We start from the raw sequence: 21,325 nt of genomic DNA, 5'->3' as shown, positions 1-21,325 counted from the left end.
TGCTAGTGTTGTGGTTTAACCTGGTAGGCAGCTAAACACCACACAGCCGTTCACTCACTCTCCCCCTCCCCAGGGGGATGGGGGAGAGAATAAAAAAAAAGTAAAATTTGTGGGTTGAGATAAAGGCAGTCTAATAGGACAGAAACGAAATGGAAAATAATAATGATAATATAGAAAATAAGTGATGCACAATGCAATTGCTCACCACCTGCCAACTGATGCCCAGCCAGTTCCCAAGCAGCAATTGCTGCCCCCTGGCCAACTCCCCCCACCTTATATACTGAGCATGATGTCATATGGTATGGAATATCCTGTTGGTCGGTTTGGGTCAGCTGTCCTGGCCGTGCCCCCTCCCAGCTTCTTGTGCACCTGGCAGAGCATGGGAAGCTGAAAAAGTCCTTGCCTAGTGTCGTACTACTTAGCAACAACTAAAATATCAGTGTGTTATCAGCATTATTCTCATACTAAATCCAAAACACAGCACTATGTCAGCTACTAGGAAGAAAATTAACTCTATCCCAGCTAAAACCAGGACAGCTAGAGTTCATGTATTTGCAGAGTGGGCCTGATTTCTTGGGATTAGGCACTAAAATGCTTATTTAATTTCCCAGGACTCTGCCATCAAGGCTGGCCATATTTGATACAGTTGAGCGTTTTGTCAGGCTGTTGCCTGTCCTGTCAGAGGCAAACTAAATACACACGTGCTTCTGCGTTTCCCTCTTACTCTGTAAGAGGAAATGGCTTGTTTTCATGTGATTAGAAGGCAGAGGAGCTTGTGAAAGTGACACAGCTGTACTGTAAAAACGCCAGCCCACGGACTTTGCTGCCAGAGGAGCTTAACTGCCAACACGGATAGACCTGAGCGCAGGATTGCACAAGACATGGAGCGAGAACCGATGCGCATACGGGAGGGCTACTTGGTTAAGAAGGTAAGTGGGCAGTTTTGGATTGAGTGGAGGAGGAAGTTAACTGTGAGATTAGGGAGGTGTAGGGAAACATGCTTTGATTTCAGTTATTAAAAAAGCGTCATTTTTTCCAAAAAGAAAAGGCAAATGAACAGAATTGCTTGAGCAGTAAACCAGCGTGGTGTTAGTGATTACAGAGGTACTTGCTAGCAGTTTTATCTTGTCAGAATAATACATAAGGCATTTTGCACATACCTCAGATGTACCTTTGGATCAAAAGATTTGTATTTTTATTAAGTAACCTAATGCCCTTAGTGGAAGCTTGGCAAAACAGGTAACAGCTTGGAATGGCCACAGCCTATTCGATTGCACTTAATCTCTGAGTTAAACGTCAAGGAAGTATAGTGAGATTAAAGAGGTCAGATCACCTTGGCCTAGAGACAGTGTGTGGGGCCACGGGCACTTCCCTTCTTTGGGAAGGCAGTCGCTGCCCCACAGCAAGCTCTGTTCTGGAGTCTTTTGTGGTAGACCCCATAGGATAAGGCCTTGACTTTCATTTAAATCCTTAGTGAGATCAGTCTGGCTTAAAGCAGCCTAACTAAACAGTGTCAGTCCTGGAGCAAGAGGAGTTCTCTCCTGTGGTGTCTCTGCTCATCAAAATGAGAATTTCACTCATTAGAACAGCAGGCTGGAGGCATCCCTAATCGGGGACCAGTGTTGTGAAGAGGCCACTCCTCAGTCTTATTTCTACTGACACTGAAAGGAATTAAGTTCATAAAGTAATCGCAAAGCTGCAGTGATGCTGTCATGAGGAAGGAGAGAGATACAGTCGTGCTGTGCAGATTGCAGATCTCTAGTTCTAATGGTCTGATATACAGAGCAAGTGGCTCACGATCTATATTCCTCCATGACAGGGGAATGGCTGGAAACTTAGCCACTGGGACAGTCCCCAGCTGTGCGCCTGGCCGGGTATGCCGGGGAGAAGATGCATACAGATGCGCCAGTGCCAGTCCCTCACGTTCCTGTGCGTGTTGGGTCCCCCAAAAGCCTCTCTGTGAAAGTACTACTAGAGCTGCTGCTGGGTGCTGTTGCAATGGCAACAGGGAAGTGGAAATTGTGCCCATTTCCTAGAACAGCCTCGTAGGTGGCTCTGTCCTTACGGAAGTGAGCTTATGCTGGTGGTGAGGAGCAGCAGTGTGCTAGAGGAAGGGCTGGAGGGCAAAAGGAGCAGAAGATACAGATCAGACAGGTACCAGCTGTTTGATACATCAGTGAGGCTGCTGTGAATTCCACAACCAGAGCTTCCAGCAAGGATGAGCATGCTCCTGATTAACCTTACCTGCTAATTATGTACTCTTCTCCTCTCCTTTATGCCTGTAAAGTGAAACCAAGAATTTGATCTCCCAAAGGAGCTATCCATGCAGCCGCAGCTCTCTTTGCAGAGTGAAGGCCATTTGACTTTCTCCTCTTCATATTTACATTAGGCTGGGGAACGGTGCTGTGCTTGGGAGTCAGTGCTTTAAGTGGGACAATATGAACTCCACTAAATGTAGGTTCAGACTTCAGCGTTGATTTAGGTCAACTTAAACCTCTGTTTGTATGTTTTGGGGATCTTGTGTCATCTTCTGAGCATAAGAAGCATAATTTTCTAATCTTGTAGTGCTGCAGATGTTATAAAAAGAAGTTGTTCTACCAAAAGGAAGTTGCTTGTGTTTTTAAAGTGGTTAATGATTTCAGAGAGCTATTTAAGGAACACCTGTCTGTATCTGCCGTCTTTGGAGTAGGTGTGACAATTTGATTTTTAGTCCAGGAAAATAAAATCCAGCACCCTGCTTGCTTGTGTTTCATGAGATGTTTTAGATGAGAACAATTTGACCATGTTTGTTTTTGCTGACAGTGTGGATCTGAGACTGCCAGTTTAACACTGCTCCGTAGTGGCTTCCATTCGCAGAGCGTGTCAGAGTCTGGTCTTCAGGAAGTACTGGACTTGTCTGTTTCTGAGCAGAAGTATTGTAACCTGTAGTAAACCCACAAACAAGAGGAAATTGAAACAGTTCTTGTCTTGGCTTATCATTTTAATTGATTTCTTAGCAGAAAATCAACCAGTGGGTCAGTTTGGGCTCTCAAAAAATGGTAAATTCTTATAGCTTATTAAAAAAAAAACCAAAACCAAAGGAAAACAGCAGTCAACCCATATGTGGTACCCAGATGAGACTCTTTTTGTAGTTCCCTGTTTAGCTGGGTTTCCAGAGAACCCCCAGGGCAGTGACTTTCCTTCAGAAAGTAGCATTCATTTGTGGGGCACTTTCTGTTTCCAGTGAGGGCTGCAGAGGCTGGAAGCAGGTCCTGCTCTTAATAAGATCTCAGTTGACAGTTTTCCCTCTCTACCCTGTAACTGAACATAAGGTCTGATTTGAGTGCAAAAGACCTTTCTTGGAAGGTGGGGCAGCAAAAAAGGATGTGACAGACAAAGGGTTACTTTGAGGAATAATAAAAAAACCTCAGCTTGTTTCTGTCCCAGTCACTTCTGCAGAAATACAAAATGCAGGTGTAACTAACTTTGCCCAGCTCTCAGGTTTAACAAATCAAAAGAAGCCATTTGCACAGCACAACGGTGGCGCCTTGCTTCTGTCTGCAGCTTTAGCACTGCATAGCCACCATGGTCTGAGGAGGACAGCGATGCTGTGGATGGAGTTGTAGGAGTATAAATTTAGGTCTCTTTGTAACAGAAGAGCAAGGGAAAATAATATTTTTGAAGGACGGCCTCTGATTTGGGGCCCACAAATGTTGGTTTTGCTTTGGTAACTCTTCAGAGGAGCTGGTGGTATTCAGCATATCTAAATGTTCATTTGGCTGAGCAGTAAGTCACTTGGTATCTGGGATTGTGACCACTTCTGAAGCTGATTGCAGGCAGGACCAGAGAGGTCATCTAGCTAGAGTGCAACAGTCTTAGTAATTCTAGTGGTTAATCATGTTCAACACAGATAAACAGGTCATTCCTCTCTGAGTCCCTGAAAATTTTGCTGTGTGTTTCACTAGATGTAGGATCCACCCCTGTCTTTATCTCTCTATTTCTTGCATCTAACAGCTGTGTTTCAGGAGTAGGAGGAAGTAAAAGCTTTAAAAGATTAAATTAAGCACTTCAGTTCCTCACCACAGCAGCTAGAGATCTGCAGCCTTAGGCCCTTAAACTATTCATTACTCTTACAGTTTGTTCTTGTATGTCTAGAAATCCTCTGAGATGCGTGCTTTCTTATCAGACAGCTAAGTCTCAACGATTGACTGTATTGTAGCATCAAGTCCTAAATATAGCACAGGATGCCCAAGTTAATGAGACAGTCCTAATGTGCCAGTCCATATCCAGAAATTTTGAGGATTATTCATAATATTGCCACTATGTCATCTTGAAGACAGTGGTTGGGACTAACTGATACTGAAAAGAAACACCTGCTGGGGCAGGCAATGTGATTTTGGAAAAACTCATGGTTGGGGTGATAACAAGGGGAAATTAATGGTGGTCAAAAGAATAACAACAACGTTTTTTAACTGCAGAGTAAGATGGGTGCGGTTGTGGTGTGTTCCCCTTGAGACACTAACTATAGCCATTTTAGCGTCAGTCAGACACTCCCTGGAAGGTCATATCTTTGGTGGATATCACGTGAAGAGTGATCTATGTGAACATATGTAATTATGTGAACATAATTATACACAGTGATTTATCGATGCAGGGCAGCATGTTTAATACCTGGAAGCCGATGTGGGTCGTGCTCTTAGAAGATGGAATTGAATTCTATAAGCGGAAGGCTGACAACAGCCCCAAAGGGATGATCCCACTAAAAGGAAGCTCTATTAACAGCCCATGCCAAGATTTTGGCAAAAGAATGGTAAGTACTTTTTTTATAACAGTGATCGACAGTACTCAATCCTCAGCCTCCATACTCCTGGAGGTATTGAAGGGGCAAAAGGCTGGTGGTTACAAATTCCTTACACTCATCCTAGTGGTGACTCTCACTTGTCTTAGAAGGTCACAGACAGGCTTGGACTTGTGTAGTATTTGAAAGGTGTGATGGCTCAGGAGAAATTCAGGATACTTCAGGAGGAGCATTTCAGAAAGTTTTGTTGTGGTTTTGTTTTTTTTTTTTTAAATCTCTGTCAGACAGCAGAGCTAAATTATATTGTTGTGAGGACACTTAGCAGCTGAATGGTGCAACTCCTGTATTAAATACAAATCTAGCTGTCACAGCATAAAGATGTAGGAGACTATTTCATGAGCAGTGGAAGCATTTATTTATTGTCAAAGAGGAACAACTGGCTTGCTCAGACAGGAAGGAGATAAATGTTGTGTCACAAATGCCCAAGTAAAGCTGTAATTCCAAACCTTTTTATTACCATTTATTACCTTTTTATTACCCGACCCCACACACTTCACATTCATGAAATCTCTATTAATCGCACACTGCATTGTTACTTGTAGGACTTTTGCAAGTGACGAAGAGTCACACCTACACTCAGAGAGAGAGAGAGAGCAAAAACCGAAACTAATACAGAGAAAGTAGTTCAAATGTTGCCTACACATTTGGGATCTCTAAGGTTGAGGGTAGCAAGTGCACAGACTGAGGTCCCAATTTCCAGTGAAATGCACAGATGATTATATTTACAAATGCAGAGTCTCATTTGACAGAAAATAAGATACAGGAAGATAAATGCACAAGCATACGTATTTTTTTATAGGGTTCCTGAAAAATAGTTGTTGGTAAAACAGGATTTCTCGTATAACCAAAGAATCATATCTTTAGTCAGTCATTTGTTATTTCAGCAACTCAGTGTCATCAAATAGGCATTATACCCCCAGGGATCCCTCTGACAAAGGGGTCCCGCAGAATCTGGAAGATTATCCAATTACAGTTTAAAGAAATTTACTGCAAGGATGCCTGGCTAAAGATAGAAGTCTCTGAGAACGTTAGAAAAATGGAAGGAAAGTGCAAGAGAGCGCATGAGACAGCAAGCTTCACTTTCTCATACGAGTAAAGTGAAGAGAATTATACCTGTCCTTAGGTTTTGTGGTAAGTGGAGTCAGAGTCCCTGGTATCAGGTTTGGACCTGCTGGTTTTCCTTTTTCCTTCCTTTCTTTTCTTTCTTCTACTGCTTGCTTTCTTTTATTTTTTCTTCTTTTTTTCTTTGTGCAGACCTCTTTTATATTAAAAAAATCCCGTTGATTCTTATGGAGTCTTTTTAGACTTACATCTGTTAAGAAAAAGGAGCTCTTAACTTAAAAGGTCTCTTTGAGGCAGTACAATAAAAGGATGGGGCAGAGAATAAAGATTGCTGTTAATCCTGTGCTGAGTCAGAGAAGTTGTAGATGGCTGCTTTTCCTGGGAACAACAGGTTTTAGAGGGCCCTTACCTTGGAAATCCTACCCACAGCAGGATCATCAAGAGCTACTTGCTCTTCCTAGCTCTCTCTAGGTACTGGGAGCTGTCCACAGAAGGAGACTGTATTATCGTGCCTGGAAGGAGAATTGCATGATAATGCATTCCCACCCCATGCCCATCGTAGGTTTTTTGATCCCTGAGCTGGCAAGGGCGATTGTCCAACTGATTCAGAGGGTTTGAGGCTGACTGCTGGTCAAGCCCCTTTACTTTTCCTTACTGCTAACAGCTCCTGCCTGAGCCACCCTTGGGCATGGCTGAGCAAACCTTACTGTTTAACCCCTGCAGCTTCGGATCTGACTTTCTGCTTCAGCCAGCATGGCTGTGTGTCAGTGCATTGCCTGGGTGCCAGCTGAGAGCTCTTTGTTACAGCACTTGGCTTTACATCTTTTGCAAACTATGAATAATAAAGGTGAACCATAATTACACCTTAGGGACTAGAGTACGGGGCAGAAACATTAAATAACCAAATAAAGGAAATTGCACACATATTGCACACATTTGGTTCTAATTCTGCTGATTCAAAACCGTGTTAGTGTATTATCTAATTAACAAGCCTCAGCACAGCACTCCTTACTCTATACTGAGGCATACTCTATAGTGAGGTATAATGCATGGGGAGAAGGGTACTGTGTTCAAGAGTATCACAGATCCTACATTATAATGGTAGAAATTAAGTTTTGCTGATGAAGCATTCCTTTCCAAACAGTTTCATGGGGTTTTTTGTTTTGTTTTTTTTTTCAACTCCCACAGGAGTACTGACATCAGTGTTGGTCTACAGTAGTTGCTTGGAAATGTCAGTAACAGTAACACATTTAACAATAATGAAAAGATAATTCACCAGCGTATGTGCATTCTACAAAATAGGCAGAGAGGTCTGAAGTATCTGATGTCTGCTGAGGGCAGAGATCCTCATCTGCCCAAAGGGTTGCTTGCAGATGTACCAGTTTGCAGAAGATGCATTGCATCTGTATCAAAGGGTGGTGAAGTCTTTGAAGATCATTCCTTTGACTGCAATGAATTTTATATTATGCTTCATTTTACATTCTGAGTTTACATAATGAGTTTTACATTATGTTTCATTTTAGTTGCTGGGGCCTTTTCTGAGGGAGAATAGAGAAAAAAGGAAGGATCTTGGACCTGGGGGTTGAGGCACCCAAAACACCTTTTCATAAGTAAGATCAGATGCAGAGTTTGCTGAAGTCAGTGGAAGTGATCCAAACGACTTCAGCAGGTGTTGGAGCAGATCCTCCTTATTGAGTTCGTGAGACCATTCTGCAAATCCATAGACCAATAGCCCTGGAGACTTATTTTCTCTTAAAATTTGCACTGTTCAAACAGTCAAAACTGCAACTTCATCACTGGGATTGTTCTTACAAGTAGTTACTGCCCAATAAGATTAAACCTAAATTTCTACATGTATTCCTTGAAAATGTAGTATCTTGATTTTTGTATCTTACATTTTACAGCTTTACTATACTGCTGAATCCAGTGCCTCTGCATTTCATCCTGCCTTCTCATTGGTTACATGCCAAAACATACAGTTCTTCCTCTTATGGGAATTATTCTGGTTCTTAGTGGTTTGCACACATTTACTTTGTATGGCTAGAAATGAAAGTATGTTTTTAGGACAGGAGTTCTGTAGGGTGAGAAGTGGGATAATTCTCATTAGGTCAGTTTTAAGTCCAGTCTCGCTCATTTGGCAAGCCCAGTTTGGAGCAGGGACTATTGAGCCATGAGCAGATTTTTGTATTCATCTGGTTAGATTTCAGCTTCTTGAATCAGCTTGTGTATCTGCAACAGGGCCTAGCTTGAAACCTCAGGGCACATCACCAACACGCTTTGTTTACTAAATCAATTGCAAAAAGCAGGTGCTGAGGGGAAAGGAAGCAATCTTGGATTTGTTAAACAGAGATATAGCCTGTTCGGAAGAGGCTGCCACTGTGTATTTTGAGATTTTATTTCAAAATGCATTCACCACTGTTTGCTGTTCTTGATCTGAAGTTTGATCATTGCTTAATACGATATTAATTCTGCTACACTTGCACTTTCTCTCTTTTCCCCATGGCTTTCCTGTGGATAGCATTATTATGTATGGTTGCTCATAGTCAGATTAATTTGTCCTAACTTAAACTATCTAAAATGTTGGCGTTTAGTTCAGTCTAATGGTTTAACTTTCTCAAAAGCACAAACACATACGCATTGTCAGACGGAGACTTGGACACTTCTAAGATTGGAGACTCAACCTCTTCACCAATTTCAGAGGAAGTCCAGATGCCTAGCTTAGTGGCCTAGCTTTCTAAAAGCTGAAGTTAAGAGAAAGAGCTTTTCCAGTCTCCTCTGTGTACTGGAAATTAAAACTCTCCTTTAGCATTTCACTGTACATTGCTTCTCAGCTCTTCGACTTCAAGAATGCTGATTTTTCCTTCAGTAAAAGCTTGATTTAATGCTTTAATATTTAATTTTGTTAATCTGGTGTGTTAGCATGACTCTTGGATATTGGGATTTGGAGAGATCTGTCTGTTTGCTTTTCACATGCACCGTACATTGATTTTCAGGATGTAGCTCTTTACTGCATAATAGAAAAGGTGGGTGTTGCTGGAAATATGAACAGTGTCAGATAAGAAATGGTTACTTTTCTGCCTGGAATGGATTTTTGAGGACCCGCTGCTTTGTAAGTTTGAAATCTGTCTTCCATGAAATTCAGTGGGACTTCTGCACAATTTCAGGGTGTCAGAATTTTTCTCACTGGCAACAATCTGGAAGATGTGTATTAGGGACATTCAGAAATGTGCCATTTACAAATGCAGGTTTCAGCAGACTCATTTGTTATTTTGATTTCATTCCTGTATATTCACTGCTCTCTGCTCTTTGACGATAGTCTCTGCTTTTACTTGCCCTCATAAAGCCACGCTGTTTGCTTGCTGATTAGCCTGTCATTTTTAGACGCCTGCTGAGTCAGAACCTGTTGTATTTATTCTAATACAACTAGGGAACAAATTACAGTTCTACTTATGGGGAACTATATTTTAGAGGAAGTGGAAACCCTATTGCCTGAGTAATTAGATCCGGATTTTCCATCCAAAAGATCACTGGGTGAAAATGAGATCAAAAAGTGTGAACTTTGCCGGGGGGTTCAAGTTGTTGTTTTTTTCTGCTTAGAACTACCTTTAAAAGGTATTTTCTAATTTTTGGGAAATACAGTCCTTCCATTGTTGCTAGTGTGTTTAGATAGGTAGTGATCATAAGGTGTAGCCAAGGGTTGGATGTATCATCTCCTTACTAAGCCCTTAAAGGTTCGCTAGGCTGCAAATGTGTTCAGCTACCCTCCAATGTGACTACGACCTTTTCTCCCCTTGTGAATCAGTGGCTGAGCAAAATGATGTGGGGCTTTTTTCCTCCTTCAGGCTGACCACATCTCTATAAACATTAAGACAAATTTGTGCCCACTGCAAACCTTCAGGGGCTGGGCACTTCAGCCTTTCAGCTGTGTTGCACTTCCCAGAAAATTTAAAACCAACAGCTATATAAAGTGCCACTCACCTTGGCTGTACTGACAACATCAGGATCGCTTACAGGGAATTAACAAAAGGAATCAGTTACCTGCACTGCCTGTTTATGTTTTTCTTCAGAGTTTTTTTTTTTTAATTTAACTGTGGCTCTAAGGCACTTTCCATAGTCCCTTAGGCACAGGTAGGCTGTATGTCGTGGTGGTACTAGGTTGATTGTGCCCAACTGGCTACACCAAAGTAACTTTTAAAAAACCATCATTTATCATTCCAGTTTGTCTTCAAGCTCACTGCAGCCAAGCAGCAAGACCACTTTTTTCAAGCTGCCTACCTGGAGGAGAGAGATGCCTGGGTACGGGATATCAAGAAAGCAATTCATTGCATAGATGGAGGCCAAAGGTTTGCCAGAAAATCCACGAGAAAGTCAATCAGACTGCCTGAAACAATCAACCTGAGGTTTGTTTTCATAGCTCTGCTCCCCCATTTACTTCCATCTGCGGGCAGTGTGCCAGACATATAGCCTCGGTCTGGAAGAGCTACAACCTTGTCTCTCCATGTTATCTCTCTGGTTTCACTTAGAGTCCTTTCTGCATGACTAACAGTTTCAGAGCATACAATGTGGCAGAAATGAGCTAGTGATCAGAACTGGGAAGAAAATTTTTACTACATCATCTTTTACCAATTATCAAAGGATTTTGTTGATAAGGAGATTTCTGAGCCCACTGCAGTGTAAAAGGAGAACCCAGCCAAAGTGTGATTCTTCCAGGAGAGGCATTTTTATACAACATATAATTTATTGCAAAAGTATTTTAAACCTTTTGTTTGCTCTCCAGAGAAATGCTGATGTTAGCCTAGTTTTTGGATGGTGAGGGGAGAGTGGTGCCTGCCAGAGAACTTGGAACTGGCAAAGGGAGAAGGAGAAATAAAGGGCACACACAGGAAGCCATCTGTTTATCAGTACTTTAAAAAATAAAGGACAACTTATTTTTTACCTCTGAGCAGTAAACACCAAGATACAAATGAGCCTGCAGTGCTCCTTACAAGACAGCAGAACGGCACAAGGCCAAGATCCAACTAAATCTGACTTCACAGGTTTCAGCAGAGGATCACCTTGACTAACAGGGCAAAGGACTTAGCCTGTGACATGTAATATTCGTCCTTCTTGTCATTCCAGAGCTCCAAGGAGTTAGAGTTCTGAGCAAGTAAAAAGCAGGTGGGAGGAAGGAAGTCACATCAAGGTTCACTGAGGTTACTTAGGGCCTCTGAGAGCATGCAGGCTTTGGAGATGTCACAGTGACAGGTTTTCTGCTCAGCCAAGGACCTTTGGGGAACATAGCGCAAAGCAGTGAGCTCCCCTATTGGCACAGAGGTCATGGGGGCCTTTGAAGGTGCCTCAGCAGTGGGTGTTCCTCTGTTCACACTACATTCACCACAAGTTGTTCCATTCTCAAAATATGGGGGTGTGGTGAGCCATTTGTGCACTCCCCCCTCTGCTCCTGCAGCTGTGACAGTGATGTAGTGAAGACTCCAGGCTTTGCAACGTAAATTTTTCCGGAGATTAAATTAAGCCATGCTATAGCTCTGCAGAGAACAATATGCCAGCAAAACATGAAGACCCCATGAATGACAATGATATTATTGTATGAACTGGCTAAAGCTTTTTATTTGCTAACAGTTTCTGTGGTTCTTTTTATGCACAGTGCTTTGTACCTCTCCATGAAAGATCCTGAAAAGGGGATAAAGGAGTTGAAGCTGGAAAAAGATAAAAAAGTGTTCAATCATTGCTTTACAGGTAAGGAGCTCTTGTCCCTCTTTTCCATACAATAAAGGTAGTACAGGGCCGAGAGGCTAAAGATAGATAAAACAGCTCTAGGCTCTGTAGAGCACAGAGAAGTTTGAGAAGAAAACCTGCCAGATGTTTTCTTGACCAACACTGGAGGTGCTCAAAGCATGAAGCTTGAAAAAGTGTTCAGTTATGGCCATGGTAAGCAAGAAAGGAGGACAAAATTTAACCAGTGCCAGAAAGACTGAAGTAGATCTTTGTAGAAAGTTGCATGAAACACTTAACTCCAGAAGAATTATGCCTTTCTGAATTTTTCATCAACAAACTGTATCACATTGTAATTCCTGTCCTGCTCCAATCTGTGTGGGCTAGAGTCAAAAGTCACCCTGTTTCGACAGCACTGTGTCAGTGACATAACAGCCTTGAAGACTGCCTTCTCCAGGCTTGGTTGTCATTCATACTTCCCCAGTCCCTGCCCTTGAGGCTTCCCAGCTCAGTCCTGCATACCCTCCCAGCTCTCTTCTCCCTCAGGTACAGTGTTCAAAAGTTGTACTGGCCCCTGCCATCAGTCGCACCGGCTGTACCTCACTGGACCTTTCCAGATTAGCGCTCTGTGTTGTCACTAAGAACTTCTTTCAGGAGATTGATGAATAGATGGAGTAGGCTTGTTGCCTGTGTATTTTTAGGCTTCTTTGTGTTTGTCTTGGTTTGTGGCTGCTATTATTTGTTCCTTTGTAACCAGGCACCTGTGTGATTGACTGGCTGGTGTCTAGCAACTCCATCCGAAATCGCAAAGAAGGTCTCATGCTTGCCTCTTCCCTCTTGAGTGAAGGCTACCTACAGCCTGCAGGGGATACGTCCAAGGCTGCTGCTGAGGGACTGTCAGACACCCCCTTCTTAGATCTCAGCGATGCCTACTATTACTTTGTGAGTGTTGTATTCTCTTTTTTTTTTTTTACTGTCCCAGACTTGCTGGTGCTCTGCTTTTCTCAGGCTTCTTGTTGGGTTTCTTAAATCCTGGAGGAAAGATTGTACAGCAATGGAGAGATCCATGTTAATTGTCTTTCTCTACATGAGACTCAGAATGAACTGGCTCACTTTAATATGTGTAAGCAGGATGGTTTTTTTCTGGCACCCTTCTAAGTGTGAACTGAGTGCTGAGATCAAGCTGGGTTCTTTTTAACTTAGGCTTTGTTCCTGGTAATTTCACCAGTGACCAGAATTTAGCCATCAGTTCCCCTGATGATTCAGTGGAAGCGTAGAGCGTAATTCATTATCATGGGGTTTCTCAGAGTGGCACAAGCTACAAACCCATTTTTGTGCAGAGCCATCAAATCTGACTCAGCACGTGTGTGCACACACACACACACACACACACACAGAGCTTGCCTGTGAGCGGAGAAGCAAAAGTTTTTAATATCTGCCAGTAACACCTGTCCTGTGTAGCTTACCCAACCTTTTCAATTTATTGCTTCATATTCTGTAGATTGATTTGAAGAACTTGCAATATCGCAATCACAGTCAAATACTGTTTTAAAAATGTTTGGCTTATGAACTTATGCTAACAAAAAAAGTATGCCTTCTGTCAAGTAAAATGCTTAAATATTACAATTCTGTTTGTATTTATGACATAGAATCACTGACTTCAACAAAATGAATCTCCCATTCCTTCGTTTGTTTTCCTAGAATGTGTCCCTGGTAGGGAGACTTTACCTGTGCAGCAATGGAAGCAGAGACGCTGTTGGTGAAGGCAGCCTTGTGGCCATCACAGTTCCTGGCTACCTGGGACACTTCTCCTAGCAGGCCATGTGCGCTCTGCTTGCTTTCAGCTTGTTTCTAGTTCGATTCAATACTAATGTGGTGTGAGGAGGCAACAGCAGGTCAATATCTGACTCGCTATCATACAAGTAGGCAGCACAGAGGTTTACTCTAAGCCATACAAATGGTTACCTACATTTACATCATTTGAACAGTGTAAGGTTTCAGTAAGTAGCATCACAATTTATCTGGTGTGGAATGGATGAGAGACATGCATCCTGAGACAGCCTATGCTCAGTGCACACATCACAGCATCACAGCTATAGAAAACTGTGAATTTAAAACTCTCATCGTTGGAGAAGACAGCCTAGAAGGAGCATTTCTTCTTCCCAAATTCTAGATGGTTGTGATGGAGGGAGGAAGAGGAAGGGTCTGTTGGGTGGAGGGATGACCAGCCTAGAGTGTATTGGCTGTGCTGGCATTGCTTCATATGAACTGCTGTCTGTGCATTTAAAAACCTGTGACATCATGGGATTGAGGCAGCCTGTCCATCATGGAGGAAATGTGACACCAAGAATCATGGAGAATGGAGGCACTGACATATACACAGATGCTCCAGCTCTCTTCAGATGCCCTGAGACTCATTGGTGTAGTCCTACCTCACACTGAAACGCTTCCATGGTGACTTGGAGAGCTTCTCAACTTCACTGGGAGATTTTTCCAGTAAAAGGGTTGATTTTTTGGGTGGCAAAAAACAGGATGGAGGGAAGCCAAAGAGAAGCCAGGTTTGTACGTGTACATAAACACGCAGCAGCTGTGTAACTTCTGAATTTTCTCTTGTGGTCATGCAGCCAGACAGTGGGTTTTTCTGCGAGGGAAATTCTAGCGATGATGATGTGGTCCTGAAAGAAGAGTTCAGAGGCATAGTAGTCAAACAAGGATGTTTGCTGAAACAGGTGAGTATCACACGTGTTCCATCCTGTCACTGGGATGATGTTGCATGGATACAAGATTACTCTTTTACACCTAAAAGCTTTAGAGAAGAGAGAAACTAGCCTATGCCATCTCCATACTTGACAGGTTTCATCTCTGTCCCTCTTGCCTTTGCATGAAGAATGCTTGCTGTAGCATGGCAGCAGGGCTTTTGCCCAGTGTTGCAAGGTTTATTGCTCTTATTATGAAATAAGACAGTTTATAGTTTTAATTGGGAAAGAGTGCTAAAGCAGGAGATGTGACAAGTCATTGGTACAATGCAGAATTGAACTCAGATAAAACGGCTGCCAATCCAGTGTCCCTTTGGACACACAATTGGATTCAGTTGCCAGTTTTCACAGGCTTTTTCAGCATACCTGAGCAAAGGAGTCCTTTCAGTCACTAATGTTTGTTCCTGTCCCATCTGTAAGACAGAAGATAACTGTATACTTTCCAGCAAAACTTTAAGCAATACAGTGAACATCATGGTAAGATCCTGAGGCCATTGCAAACAGATATTAGTGAACTGAAGGCAAGACCAGGATTCTTCAATGAACAATTCAATGAATGTCCCTTCAGTTGGAAGGTACCTACAATGATCATCTAGTCCAACTGCCCAACCACTTCAGGGCTGACCAAAGGTTAAAGCATATTATTAAGGGCATTGTCCAAATGCCTCTTAAGCACTGACACACATCAGGCATCGACCACCTCTCTAGGAAGCCTGTTCCAGTGTTTGACCACTCTCTCTGTAAATAAATGTTTCCTGATATCAAGTCTGAACTTCCACTGTTCAAAATAGCCCTTGGAAACCTAAGAACTTTTTGGTGGTGCTCAAGTGTATTTCTCTTTGCTCAATCAGATAACCCAAAAGCAATGTAAGAAATTAGTTATGCGTCTTTCTGGTAACTTCTACCCTGTCACGTTCACCTCTGCCTAGTTAGTAAAAGCTTCCTTGCAAACAGCATAGTTAATTGAGAAACTAACATTATGAAATGCTGAGAGGAAGTGATTCATGACAGTCTTCCACCAGTGTTAGTCTGGATTTGGTCACCCTCAGTGAGTCGTGGATTGTTGCTTGGAAGTGTCACTGCTTCTGCTGAGAATACCTGTTTCCGAGACTGAAATGATGGGTGGAGAAAATCTAGATCTGCTGAAAGCAATGAGGCATCTACAACTGTATCAGAAGGTGGTGTTATTTCTGCTTGCGTTTCTCAGCCACAAACCCTCTCTAGGGTGGTTGACCCAGATAAGCCTTTTTTGCTGTTGTTGTTGTCTTTGCAGGGAGAGAAGAACCTTCAGCTCATTCTTGCCAATAGTTCAAGGTACTTTCCTGCAAGACATTTCACAGCCATGTGTTCTGGCAAGCATTTAAGCCCAGTTCTCACAGACCTCATGTGAATATCATAGCTACCAGACTGTGAGATGTGTTTAGGGGAATCTCCCATGTTGAAGCTGTTCTACTTGAGTGTCAATATGCTCAAGGGTAGGATGGCCCTGCAGAGGGACCTGGACAGGCTGGACCGATGGGCTGAGGCCAACTGTATGAGGTTCAACAAGGCCAAGTGTCGGGTCCTGCACTTCGGTCACAACAACCCCATGCAATGCTACAGGCTTGGAGTAGAGTGGCTGAGGAGCTGCCTGGCCGAAAAGGACCTGGGGGTGTTGGTTGACAGCTGGCTGAACATGATCCAGCAGTGTGCCCAGGTGGGCCAACAGCATCCTGGCTTGTATCAGGAATAGTGTGGCCAGCAGGAGCAGGGAAGTGATTGTCCCCCTGTACTTGGCACTGGTGAGGCCACACCTGGAATACTGTGTCCAATTTTGGGCCCCTCAGTACAAGAAGGCCAGTGAGTTGCTGGAGCATGTCCAGAGAAGGGCAACGAAGCTGGTGAAGGGTCTGGAGCACAGGTCTTATGAGGAGCAGCTGAGGGAACTGGGATTGTTTATCCTGGAGAAGAGAAGACTGAGGGGAGACCTTATGGCTCTCTACAACTACCTGAAAGGAGGTTGTAGTGAGGTGGGTGTTGGTCTCTTCTCCCAAGTAGTTAGCAATAGGACGAGAGGAAATGGGCTCAAGCTGCACCAGGGGAGGTTTAGGCTGGAAATTAGGAGAAATTTCTTCACAGAAAGGGTAGTCAAGCATTGGAACAGGTTGCCCAGAGAGGTAGTGGAGTCACCATCCCTGGAAGCATTAAAAAAATGGGTAGATGTGGCACTTTGTGACATGGTTTAGTGGGCATGGTGGTGTTGGGTTGATGCTTGGACTGATGATCTTAGAGATCCTTTCCAATCTTAATGATTCCTAGTTTTTTACTTGCATTAAAAATAATCCAGCCACCAAGCCAGGAAACATGAAACTACTTCTCTACCCTTAACTGATTTAGTGGTGGACTTGGTAATGTTAGGTTAATGGTTGGACTGGATGATCTTAAAGGTCTTTTCCAACCTAAACGATTCTATGATTCTGTTCTATGATTCTAGACTTTGTACAAAAAAAAATAGAGAAACCAGTGTGATAGCCCAGTTGTTGTGCAAAACAGTGGGATGCAGAAAGGCCAGGTTCAAGTCCTACTCCAGTGAATATTTCCTGTCCAAAATATTCAGCTTTTTCCCTTTTGTATTTGCCTGTTCTCTCATGTGTGGGTAAGCTGACTGTAAGCGCTTGCGGGCAAAGCAGTTCACGACATTCCTGTTTTTTAATTTTCCTAGGGACATCGGAGGAAGAACTGGAAAGTGAGAAAGTTTGTTTTAAGGGACGACCCTGCATATCTTCACTACTATGATCCTGCCGGAGTAAGAGACATTTGTTTTATTTCCCTGTTTGATTTAAAGTGAATACCTTGTAGAAATATCTGAATGGAGTATTTGCATGGGAATGTGTGATAGGAGAGAACAAGCAGGACAGTGGGGCTGTTTGTGCTCACAGGGCCTAACCATCCTCTAGAAAAGCAGAGTGAAGTATGGTTTCTGGGGCTGCCGAGTTGGGGTGGCAAGTGGCCACCCAGACCTGGGAACAGCTAACATTGAACCAAGTTCTCTCTCACCTCTCACCTCTTATCTGTGATTAATTAGAATTAACGTGTGCTCTCACCTGATTAAAATGAACTAGGTCATAAGTGCAAATGAACACAATACAGTCATTTTGCAGTTTATAATTGAGGTATTTTCTGTGTCAGGCTAAGACATGGTGTTCCGTTTCTCGTGTAATTCTGATGGGCCAAACCCTGCCCTAAGAAAGGAGCACTGGCACAGGCAAAACCTGCCCCCCAAAAGCTGGCATTCAGGTAGATTCAGCCCACAGATTTTATTTCATCCTGCATTGCTGCAGGAGCAGTCCTGTTGTGGGTTGCAGGTGCTTTATGCTGTGCCTGTCCCCCTTGGCAGAGGCAGCCTAGACACACTGGAGAATCAACACTGAGGAGTTTCTGACCTCCCTATTCCTAGCATGCCTTTCCTACTCCTGGCATCCCCTCCCAAAGTGCTGAGGTGTGTCAGCTTGTAAAGGAACTGCTTCTTTGAAACTTATGCCAACAAAAATGCATCTTCACACATTCTTTGACTGTCACAGTCCTGAAGTGCAGAAGAGGCCAAATTGTAAATAAGGGTATAGCTGCTCCTGCTGCTTGGTAAGAATACTATTAAGATCTACTCTTTTTTCTAACTAATCTTTTTTCTATTCACTGTGATATAAAAAGAAAAGCTTTAGTTGGCACAAGGCTTATATTCTTCTTGTACCTTTGTTCAGGACATGCTAAATAGTCTGCAGATCCTGAATTCTAAATCCCAAAAGAGATTACCTATTTATTTGCAGGTCCTCCCCCTACCACACCCCCTCCCCCTCCATGTCACACACAGACTGAGGATCCCCTGGTTTCCCAGGTGACATACTAAGTCAGCAAATGTTTTTGTTTCTGTTCTGGAGTTGTAGCCAGATACTAACACGTGAACAGTTTCAGAAGCATTGCATTTCATTTTGCTTTCATGTTCTCACCAGGGAGAAGAACCACTAGGAGCAATTCACTTGAGAGGCTGCGTGGTGACAGCTGTGGAAGATATGCCAGACTGTAAGGAACCATACTGAATGAACTGTATACTAAGTTTTTGGTACACTCTGCCTGAAATAATGAGTGTTTTTTACTCAAAAGCACTCTACGTACAATGATTCAGTAATTCTTCTAGTAACTAGTCTCTCTATTCCTGTCTTAATTACTGGAGAAGGATACTGTGGTAAAGGTAGCAACAGGGAATCTTGTGTTTTGTCAGTTGTTTAGAGAAGATTTGTCAAAAGGATGACACTGTCCCTATGTTAGGATCATTGGTCTTAGACGAAGTAAGCTGAGTTTGTGCTTTTTAGTTGATGAATTTGGGATGGAAGATTTATGTTAGAAATGGTTACGCCAACAAATTATTACTATTCACATTCTGTTCCCTCCCAAAACCAGAAGTTGTGGGAACAGCGACGGTTAAGCATTGCTGCAAGAAACACTCGTTCCATGCATTCTCCTCTCCACAGCAGAGGCAGACTATCATACCCAGTGAGAAAATCTATTTGCATCTCAGCAACTGTGTAGGCTGTGCTGGCAGATATGAAAAGAACCAGAGATTCTAGATGTGATGTGAACTTAAACATCTTGTTTTTGTAGCTGGCAAGGTACAGGAGGGTTTGGGGAATATGACCTGTCTGCAAGATTGTGGATTCTTCCATGATTGGAAATGAATTAACCAGAGACTCTGAAGGTGAAATGTGCAGAATTCATGGGTTGTTTCTCCAAGAGAGAGTCCTATCTCATGGACCAAATCTTGCAATCTGTTCGAGAAGGCTTGATCAAGCATAGCTGTAGAAAGGAAGGAAATCCCCTTACAGTGTGTAAAGGAAGAGGCGTTGTAAATACAAGACTTCATTCTTTCATAGCTGACTTCCTTATTTTTTCTCTGTAGCCAAGAAGTATGATGCTGACAACATCCTCTTTGAAATCATCACAGCAAACGAAATCCATTATTACTTGCAAGCAGCCTCATCTGCAGAACGTACAGAGTGGATTAAAGCAATTCAGGCAGTTGCTAGGACTGGAAAATGAAGATGATCTGCCAGCGAGAAGACAGACAACTGAAATCAGTTACTCAAAACAAAACAGGAATTTTAGCACTTCACTGAGAGAAAGCATATCATCCAGAAAGGCGTCCTAAGGCTTGCGGGTTGGGGGTGAGGGCAGGTAGTAAGCTTCAATTCTGTAGTGGGCACTAACAAACTAACATTTTTCCGCTAGTGTTTTGGTAATATTTTACTAACTTACTGCATAGAACATGCCATATTAGTGTGTGTTGCTTAGAGTAATCAGCTGATAGTGAGAATTCCACCATTAACAGGGACAGAGTCATGTCACTGACTGTGAGGAACTCAACTAGTCACCTACCATTCAGCCTGTGTTGTGTTTCAGTATTTTCAGATATTTCAAAGTCTTCCCAAGACAAACGTTACACTTTCTTCTTTACCAGATCTTTTTACTGCTTGTTCACCTTCAACAAAAAGAGAGCCAAGGAGAATTTTCGTCATTTATTGGATGGGGGGGGGAAGATTGCCACCAAGGATGAGGAGAAAGCTGAGGTACTTAATGCCTTCTTTGCCTCAGTCTTTAATAGTCAGACCAGTTATCCCCGGGGTATTCAGCCCCCTGAGCTGGAAGACAGGGACGGAGAGCAGAATAAACCCCCCGTAATCCAGGAGGAAGCAGTTAACGACCTGCTACGCCACCTGGATGCTCACAAGTCTATGGGGTTGGATGGGATCCACCCAAGACTACTGAGGGAGCTGGTGGAGGAGCTTACCAAGCCACTCTCCATCATCTGTCAGCAGTTCTGGTTAACAGGGGAGGTCCCGGATGACTGGAGGCTTGCCATTGTGATGCCCATCTACAAGAAGGGCCAGAAGGAGGATCCAAGGACCTACAGGCCTGTCAGCCTGACCTCGGTACCGGGGAAGATTATGGAGCGGTTCATCTTGAGTATGCTCAACAGGCAGATGCAGGTCAACCAGGGGATCCAGCCCAGCCAGCATGGGTTCATGAAAGGCAAGTCCTGCTTGACCAACCTTATCTCCTTCTATGACCTGGTGACCCACCTAGTGGATGAGGGAAAGGCTGTGGCTGTCATCTACCTGGGCTTTAGTAAAGCCTTTGACACTGTCTCCCACAGCATTCTCCTAGAGAAGCTGGCGGCTCATGGCCTAAGCAGGTGTACTCTTCGCTGGGTAAAAAACTGGCTGGATGGCTGAGCCCAGAGAGTTGTGGTGAATGGAGTTAAATCCAGCTGGCAACCAGTCACAAGTGGTGTTCCCCAGGGCTCAGTTTTGGTGCCAGTCTTGTTTAATATCTTTATCAATGATCTGGATGAGGGGATTGAGTGCACCCTCAGTAAGTTTGCAGATGACACAAAACTGGGTGGAAGTGTCGATCTGCTCGAGGGTAGGAAGGCTCTGCAGAGGGATCTGGACAGGCTGGATTGATGGGCCGAGGTCAATTGTATGAGGTTCAACAAGTCCAAGTGCCGGGTCCTGCACTTGGGTCACAACAAGCCCATGCAACGCTACAGGCTTCGGGAAGGGTGGCTGGGAAGTGGTGGAGTCACCATCCCTGGAGGTGTTCAAAAAACGTGTAGACATGGCACTTTGGGACATGGTTTAGTAGGCATGGTGGTGGTGGGTTGACGGTTGGGCTTGATGATCTTAAAGGTCTTTTCCAACCTAAACGATTCTATGATTCTATACAAGTGATGCCATAGATTCAAGGAAAAAAATCAACTCGCTTGAAACCCTGATCCACTCCTTTATAATCCTTCATTGTTAAGGAAGGAGGAATGGAGCCAACTATGGAAACACCATGTGGAAAGCAAATACAACTCAGTGATAGCAGTATGAGGAAAAGTCTCTTCCCACAGTACTTCAAGCACAGTTCAACCTCTTTATCACCT

The 21,325-nt window shown here is 43.3% G+C and overlaps 1 protein-coding gene across 1 annotated transcript; it reads left to right on the top strand.

Annotated features, from left to right (window-relative positions):
• Positions 1 to 781: 781 nt before the first annotated feature.
• On the top strand, positions 782 to 20,647 carry PLEK (pleckstrin). Its single transcript, XM_009488034.2, has 9 exons — positions 782 to 929; positions 4,634 to 4,789; positions 10,118 to 10,299; positions 11,544 to 11,635; positions 12,369 to 12,553; positions 14,236 to 14,340; positions 17,069 to 17,152; positions 18,354 to 18,423; positions 19,298 to 20,647. Exons 1-9 carry the CDS (start codon positions 882 to 884, stop codon positions 19,435 to 19,437), a joined length of 1,062 nt encoding a protein of 353 aa, XP_009486309.1. The 5' UTR covers positions 782 to 881; the 3' UTR covers positions 19,438 to 20,647.
• The last annotated feature ends 678 nt before the right edge of the window (positions 20,648 to 21,325 follow it).

The sequence above is a fragment of the Pelecanus crispus genome, chromosome 3 (assembly GCF_030463565.1).
Source record: "Pelecanus crispus isolate bPelCri1 chromosome 3, bPelCri1.pri, whole genome shotgun sequence".
Lineage (NCBI taxonomy): Eukaryota > Metazoa > Chordata > Aves > Pelecaniformes > Pelecanidae > Pelecanus > Pelecanus crispus.
This window is presented reverse-complemented; position numbering and strand designations above follow the sequence as displayed.

Coding starts and splice junctions, on each gene's coding strand:
- PLEK (XM_009488034.2), top strand. CDS start 882: ATGGAGCGAGAACCGATGCGCATACGGGAGGGCTACTTGGTTAAGAAG. Junction 10,300..11,543: donor CCTGAAACAATCAACCTGAG/GTTTGTTTTCAT, acceptor TTTTATGCACAG/TGCTTTGTACCTCTCCATGA. Junction 14,341..17,068: donor AAGGATGTTTGCTGAAACAG/GTGAGTATCACA, acceptor TAATTTTCCTAG/GGACATCGGAGGAAGAACTG.